We start from the raw sequence: 7,629 nt of genomic DNA on the forward strand, positions 1-7,629 counted from the left end.
TCCATTTTATCACTACAATGTCAATTTTGGTAAAAACGCCGATTAGGTCGTGGTTAAAGTTGATGTGGAAAAAATTTTATGGATTTATTTATTTTGGAGTAAAGTCAATTTCAAGTTGATGAATCGAAAAAAAAAAAGAAGATAAATGGCATATTGAAATACATATTTTCTCGATCTTGGTTACTTTATTTTAAAACTATAATTTGGTTGATGATAACGATTGATGCTTTGTTTTTCAGTCTCAAGAATAACTTGTTTGAGAGATGGATGATCTTCCGGAGTCGCTTTTAACGGAAGTTCTTCTCCGGCTTCCGTTGGTGGCATTATATAGGTTCAAAGTTGTTTGCACGAAATGGCTCTCACTGATTTCGACCCCTTATTTCCTCAGTGAGTATGCTTCTCGAGGATCGATCTCGCCTCGTTGGGCCTTCGTTTCGAGTGAGGATTACGTTTTTTCCGAACGCTATCCTGCCCAGGTACATGAACTGCTGATCGACTTGCATTGTGGTGATCTCAAGTGCCCGATTCCGTACCCGTCGGACGAGGACTTGCGCAGGAGTAGCTATAGGATACTGGGTGTGAGCAATGGGCTGGTTTTGTACGAGTACTGGTGGACAGATTATCGGGGAGATGATGAACATGATCCGAATTGGTGCGTATGCGACCCTGTCACCAAGCGATGTGTTGTCCTTCCCCCAGGCATTAGCAAGCACTTCTGGTTGGATGGTTGTGGATTTCTCACTCAAATGAAAGACGGGGTTGTCGCGAGTTATACGGTGGTTAAGTATGCGATGATTCCTCGGAGATTCGAGGTGTTGTTGTCGGGAACGGAAGAGTGGAAGGCCTATACGCCCTTAAACGAGTATATTGGGGAAGTTAGCTTGTTTCCGGCACCCACTGATCTCGATGGGATTCTGCATTGGATTGATTCATTTCAGGGGATATTCGCATATGATCCACTCAGGACTCCCGGCGCGATTCGTAACATCGCTCTTCCTGCCGACGGGGACGGTCGCATATACAGGGAATGCAGAATCGGGATGTGTGGCACGCACGACGGACATCTGAGATATTTAGAATCTTACTTAGGCTCAAGGTCAAGGCTGAGTGTTTGGGTGCTGAACGATTACGGTTGCGGAGACAGTTGGTTATTGCTACATAGTGCCAGCTATACTGATATTCTCAAGGATGTCTATCCCGAGACATTGAGAAAACAGATCAAGCTACGGCCCGTGTCTTTCCATCCGTTGGATCCCGACATCGTCTACTTGGGATGCAAATGTGTTTTTGTCTCTTACAACATTCGGGACGGGAAATGCCAATTTCTCAAGACGTTCAGGGCTATTGGAAATAGAAACAGAGACTATAAATGGGATCGGGCCTTTTGCCTGGTGATTCCGCCGATTCCACCGTCTCTTCCCACGGCCTCTCCTCTCCGAGCTAGCTGGGAATGAATCTTACTAAAATATTACTATTTTTATGATGTTTCTATTTATGTTAATACAATTTTTCTTTTCGATCGATCTATGTGACGTAGATAGTACAAAATTACCGCATGGTTACTCTCAAAATTAATTCATTGTTGCTTTTTTCGTCCTTCACTTTCATTTTTCCTCCATTAATACGTAAAAACCGTTATCTCCGTGGGAATGAATCTTACTAAACTTTCAATCGATCTTCCTTGTAATTTATACACCAACTTATTTTTTTTATTTTCCCATGCATATATTCACAATCCGGTTCATGGAGTCACGAATAGGGAAGTAATAAATTTTAGGAGTGATGCATATATTTTAACTCATTGTACAGCAAGTTCTACGCAATGTACCAAAAAAGATCAATAATTATGGTATCAAACTTTGCTTGTGCATGATTGGTATAAAAGAATTAGATGTGAATGAAATGGAATAGAATGGTCATTCTCACTCTCTTTTTCTATTTTTGTAAATTATTTTATTTTAGATTTAGTTTATTTCTAACAATCTAACCATAGAATCACTTGCATTACATAGTATTAAGATCTAATATTTACTTGGAATGGAATGAGATCAATAATGATGGTTTGTTTTTCAGTCTCAATAAGAATCACTTGTTTGGGAAATGGATGATCTTCCGGAGTCCCTTTTAATGGAGGTTCTTGTCCGGCTTCCGTTGGTGGCATTACATAGGTTCAAAGTCCTCTGCACGAAGTGGCTCTCCCTGACTTCGACCCCTTATTTCCTTGCCAAATATAAATCATATGCTTCTCGAGGATCGATATCGCCTTGTTGGGCCTTCGTTTCGCGTAGGCATTACCATTGTTCTGAACGTCCTGATCCTGTTGAGGCACATGAACTGCTGATGGACTTGCATTCTGGCGATCTCAAGTGCCCGATTCCTAACCGGTCGAACAACAAGAGTTGCTATAGGATAATGGGGGTGAACAATGGGCTGGTTTTGTATAAGTGGTGGACGAGTGGTTCGAGAAATGGCGAACACCGTCCGAATTGGGGCGTATGCAACCCTGTCACCAGGCAGTATGTTGTCCTTTCCCAAAGCACTAGTGAGCACCGCCGGCGTGATGTCAGGGGACTTCTCACTCGAACGAAAGAAGGGGTTGTCACGAGTTTTACGGTGGTGAGACATGTGGTGACATTGTCGAAATTCGAAGTGTTCTCGTCGGAAACCGGTGAGTGGGAACTCTCACTTGCCAATAATCATGGGTTTGTTTTCTTGCATCGGACGCCCACTGATCTTGGTGGTATCCTACATTGGATCATATGTTCATCCTATCTTGATAGGATAGTTGCATTTGATCCCTGTTATCCTGGTATGCTCAGACGATGGGTCCGGGGTCATCTTGCAAGATGGGAACCCAGCATCATCCCGGGTGACGGGCCCGGGGTTGTCTTGTAAACCGGGAACCCAGGAGCTCCCTCAGGGGACTCCCTCCCGGGTGACGGGCCCGGGATTGTCTTGTAAACCGGGAACCCAGGAGCTCCCTCAGGGGACTCCCTCCCGGGTGATGGGCCCGGGATCGACTTGTAAATCGGGGACCCAGAAGCTCCCTCAGGGGCCCACAGATGCAAGGATAAGTATCCGGAAACCAGGGGTCGGTAATACTCAGTGGGCCCAAGGTCATTTTATATAAAATGAAGCCCATACCTCTTTTACGTGTGGCAGACTTCTACTGCAAATCAAATCATTATGAATCACGCTGTCACGGTATGGGTTCCTCCTAGTATTACGGGATGTCTAATCACACGTGATAACCATCCTATCACAATAAAAATTGTCAGTTAGGCCATACTGGATAATCATAAAAGAGTCAGGTCAGCATGTATAAATACCAGGCTCATACGCCTGGCCAAAGGGGACACGATCACTTTCTAGCACACACTCACTCTCTAAAATTTTCTAAGCCCACTCCATATATCTAAAACCATTTCTTCCCGGGATTACACCCACCCCCGGGGCATTCATTTTATGATGTTCGCATCATTGGCGCCGTCTGTGGGAAATTGAGATTTAAGACGTGGATATGACGATTATTGAGGATCCCGAAAGCTCCCAGCGAGCGATGGCAAATCTGCGGGAGCAAGTGAATGCCATGGTAGAGGCAGCATTACAAAGGATCCTAGCTCTACGACAGGAGAAGGGGGAAGGCGATCCGGAGAAGCAACAGGAGCAGGAGCAGGAGAGGAACCAGGGGGAACTAGGGAAGGAGCAGGAAAAAACAGTAGACAAGGTGCGAGAAGAAGGAAAAGAGAAGGAGAAGAGAGGAGGAGGACGAGAGGGCATACAGGCGAAACAGGAGGCAGAATCACACGCTGAGTCTGCCCATGTCACCATGGTGGGGGAGTTGGAACTGCTGAAACAAAAAATTTTAAAATTGGAAAACACTGACTCGCGGGAATCTTCGCGAGTCAAAAGCTCGGGATGCCCTTTCTCGCCGGAGATTATTAAAGAGCCCTTGCCATTACAATTCAAATCAGCGAAGATCAAAGGGTACGATGGTAGTGGTGATCCAGAGGAGCACATGGCCCGGTTCGAAAATGTGGCCATGTTACATTGTTATAATGATCAAATCAAGTGTAAAGTTTTCTTAACCACATTGGAAGATTCTGCCCAACGGTGGTTTGAAAACTTGGAGGACGGAAGCATTGATGTCTTTAAAAAGTTTCGGGAAATCTTTCTGCAGCATTTCAGCAGCAGTAAACAGTACAGAAAGACTACCCTCAGTCTTTTTGAGGTAAAGCAGGTGGGAGAGGAATCTCTAAGGGCATATATCAATAAGTTCAACAAAATAACTTTAGAGATTCCAGCGTGCGCACCGGAAACCCGGATCACAGCCTTTACCCAAGGTCTCAGGGAGGGAGAATTCTTCCGGTCGCTGGTAAAGAAAACCCCTCGAAACTTTGAAGACCTCTTAGCCTGGGCTGAAAAGTACATTAACATGGAGGAGGCCCAGAAGCAAAAGAGGGATAAAGACAAGCGAGAAGGGAACAGAGAGAGAGGAAGTAGGAATAACCCGGGAGGAGGGAAAACTGATTATCTGGGGAGGTTGATGGCTCATGCCCCGCCGAAAGTAACTAGAGATCGAGGGGTCCATGTGTGCGAGGAGGGAGTTCGGCAGACCTCCCAAAAAGGAGCGGGAAAATATTGCTCCATTCACGAGGTCAACACTCATGATACCAGCGAGTGCAGAAGACGCGCTCCGGATGCAAAAAGGCCGGTGTCAGGAGAGGAAAGGCGGATGGATAAAAGACAGCGAGGACCTTATAGGGCACCAGGATTTGCGACGCACAGGCCTGATGAGGCTATCTCAGAAAAAGCTCGGGGGGTTCCACCTCAGCGATTGGAGGATAGGACACGAGACGGACCCTCCCGAGGAGTCATCAACATGATATCAGGGGGGTCCACTGATGGGGATTCGAATAGGGCCCGAAAATCTTGGAGTAAGAGAGAAGTATTGGGTTTAGAGACCCGGAAAGTAACCTCTTGCCCGGTCATTTCCTTCGGGCCAGAGGATTTGAAGGACGTGGTCACCCCTCATAATGATGCCTTGCTCATCCAAGCCAGGGTGGCCAACTATGACATAAGGCGGGTTTTCGTTGATTCTGGAAGCTCGGTAAATGTCATTTTCCAAGAAGCTTTTGAACAAATGGACCTGCTGGGATGTGAGGTCAATTTGGTGAAAACCTCTCTCTACGGGTTCGCGGGGCACACAGTACAGCCTCGGGGAGAGGTTTGGTTGCCCATTACCCTGGGAGCCGTTGAATTGAGAAGAACTATCATGACTCTCTTTTCAATAGTAGAAGCTCCATCTTCCTATAATGTCATCTTGGGGAGACCAGCTTTGAACGCCTTCATGGCTGTGGCTTCTGCATATCATCAAAAGATTAAATTCCCGGTGGGAAACCAGATAGGGGAAGTAAAAGGAGACCAACCCTCCTCTCGAAGATGTTATGCTGATACGGTACGAGTGGACAATAAGAAAGCTCGTGGTGAACAAGGAGGAGATGATCCTGGCAAAAAGGAGGTGTGCACAATAGGGGAGGTTAAGGAGGAGCATGAGGTAGTGCAATTATTCCCAGAACAACCAGGAAAAATTGTCAAGGTAGCTAGGGATTTGGAGGTCGGCCTTATGAATCAATTGAAAGCATGCCTGGCCAAGAATACAGATGTATTCGCCTGGTCTTCCCAGGAGCTAACTGGAATCCCACCTCATGTGGCCGAACACAAACTTAATATCCTCCCGGGAGCTCGGGTTATCAAACAGAAGAAGCGGCATTTTGGGGCGGATAAGGACAAAGTCATCGCTGACCAGGTTCGGGAGTTGAAAGAGGCAGGGCATATCCGGGAGGTACAGTTCCCTACTTGGCTGTCCAACGTGGTACTGGTACCCAAAACTACCGGGAAGTGGAGGATGTGCATTGATTTCCGAAACCTGAACGAAGCTTGCCCTAAAGATTGTTACCCCCTCCCTCGGGTTGACCAGCTGGTGGACTCTACATCAGGCTTTGAGTTGCTTAGCTTTATGGACGCGTACCAGGGATACCACCAAATCCCCCTGGCACAGGAAGATCAAGACAAGGTTAGTTTTATCACTTCCGGAGGGACTTTTTGTTATGTGGTTATGCCGTTTGGGTTAAAAAATGCAGGGGCCACCTATCAAAGGATGATGGACAAGGTCTTCCAAGGCCAGCTCGGCAGGAATGTGGAGGTATATGTAGATGATATCCTGGTAAAGTCCCGAGCTGGGCGGGATTTCATTCCCGACTTAGAAGAAACCTTCAACACTCTTCGAAAGTATGGGGTAAAACTTAACCCGGCCAAGTGTTTTTCGGAGTCAAGAGTGGGAAGTTTTTGGGTTTTGTGGTAACGGAGAGAGGGATAGAAGTAAATCCTGAAAAGGTAAAAATATTGAAAGAAATGCCCTCACCAACCTCTATCCGGGAGGTACAGCGGTTGACAGGAAGAATCACCGCCCTGTCCCGATTCATCGCCCGCTCGGCTCATAGGAGTTATCCTTTCTTTCAGGTGTTGAGGAAGGCACAAAAATTCGGATGGACTCAGGAATGCGAGAAAGCTTTTCAGGAATTGAAGGAGCATCTGGCTAATCTGCCGATTCTGGTCAAACCAAAACCTGGAGAAAGGTTGTGGGTATATCTCTCTACAACCGAGCATGCTGTAAGTTTCGTACTGATCAGAGAGGAAGCCAGGGACCAGAAACCTGTATATTATGTAAGTCATGCCTTGAAAGGACCAGAAATTAGGTATGGTGATATAGAAAAGATGGCTCTTGCGCTCATCCTTACAGCCCGAAAGCTTAGACCATACTTCCTGTCCCATCCAATCACGGTCTTAACTAACAGTTTGCTGGGTCGGGTGATGACTCACCCAGATACTTCGGGCAGACTGGTCAAGTGGGCAGTAGAGCTAGGGGAGTATGACATCGAATATCAACCCCGGGTTGCCATCAAAGCACAGGCTCTGTCCGACTTCTTGACAGAGATTCTCACGTTCGGCCAGGAGGAGGTGTGGAGGGTGCGTGGACGGGGCTAGCAGCTCGGAAGGAAGTGGGGTGGGTGTGGTTCTGATCTCTCCCACGCAGGAAAAAACCCGGATAGCCATGAGGTTGCACACTTTCAAGTCTAATAATGAGGCGGAGTACGAGGCAGTCGCAACGGGTTTAAAGTTGGCTCGAGAGGCAGGAGCGGAGCATGTGATTATTTACTCTGATTCCCAGCTGGTAGTGCAGCAATTACAGGGAATGTTCAGTGTTAAGGAAGAAAGGTTGCAAGAGTACATGGAACTGGTCAAGAAGCAGGGAGGTGTTTTCTCCAGTTGGAGCATAGAGCAGATTCCCCGGGAACATAATACTGAGGCAGATGCGCTGGCCAAAATGGCCACTTCCTGGAGCAGTGGCGACAGCCGGGAGGTGATACAACAAGTCGGGTCGGTGTTGGCAATAGAGGACGAGAAGCAGGAAGGAAAGGAGGAATCTTGGATGACCCTTCTCATTAACTATTTACAGACAGGGACTCTTCCCTCAGATGGGGCAGTAGCCCAAAAGGTCAGAATACAGATACCCCGTTTCACCCTTTTGAATGGGAGTCTGTATCGAAGATCCTTTCAGGGCCCACT

General features: G+C 46.9%; 3 protein-coding genes across 3 annotated transcripts; all 3 read left to right on the forward strand.

The window, feature by feature from the left end:
• The first annotated feature begins 263 nt into the window (after positions 1-263).
• LOC140878993 (putative F-box protein At3g28280) lies at positions 264-1,454 on the forward strand. Its single transcript, XM_073282619.1, has one exon. It carries the CDS (start codon positions 264-266, stop codon positions 1,452-1,454), a length of 1,191 nt encoding a protein of 396 aa, XP_073138720.1.
• A 646-nt stretch (positions 1,455-2,100) lies between these two features.
• On the forward strand, positions 2,101-2,895 carry LOC140878994 (putative F-box protein At3g28280). Its single transcript, XM_073282621.1, has one exon. The coding sequence runs from the start codon at positions 2,101-2,103 to the stop codon at positions 2,893-2,895; it is 795 nt and encodes a 264-aa protein (XP_073138722.1).
• Positions 2,896-3,559: 664 nt separating this feature from the next.
• LOC140878995 (uncharacterized) lies at positions 3,560-6,364 on the forward strand. The gene has a single exon (XM_073282622.1). It carries the CDS (start codon positions 3,560-3,562, stop codon positions 6,362-6,364), a length of 2,805 nt encoding a protein of 934 aa, XP_073138723.1.
• Positions 6,365-7,629: the final 1,265 nt, after the last annotated feature.

Source organism: Henckelia pumila, chromosome 2 (assembly GCF_033568475.1).
Source record: "Henckelia pumila isolate YLH828 chromosome 2, ASM3356847v2, whole genome shotgun sequence".
Classification (NCBI taxonomy): Eukaryota; Viridiplantae; Streptophyta; class Magnoliopsida; order Lamiales; family Gesneriaceae; genus Henckelia; species Henckelia pumila.

Excerpts from the sequence above, each read along its gene's own strand:
- LOC140878993 (XM_073282619.1), top strand. The coding sequence starts at position 264 with ATGGATGATCTTCCGGAGTCGCTTTTAACGGAAGTTCTTCTCCGGCTT.
- LOC140878994 (XM_073282621.1), top strand. The coding sequence starts at position 2,101 with ATGGATGATCTTCCGGAGTCCCTTTTAATGGAGGTTCTTGTCCGGCTT.
- LOC140878995 (XM_073282622.1), top strand. The coding sequence starts at position 3,560 with ATGGCAAATCTGCGGGAGCAAGTGAATGCCATGGTAGAGGCAGCATTA.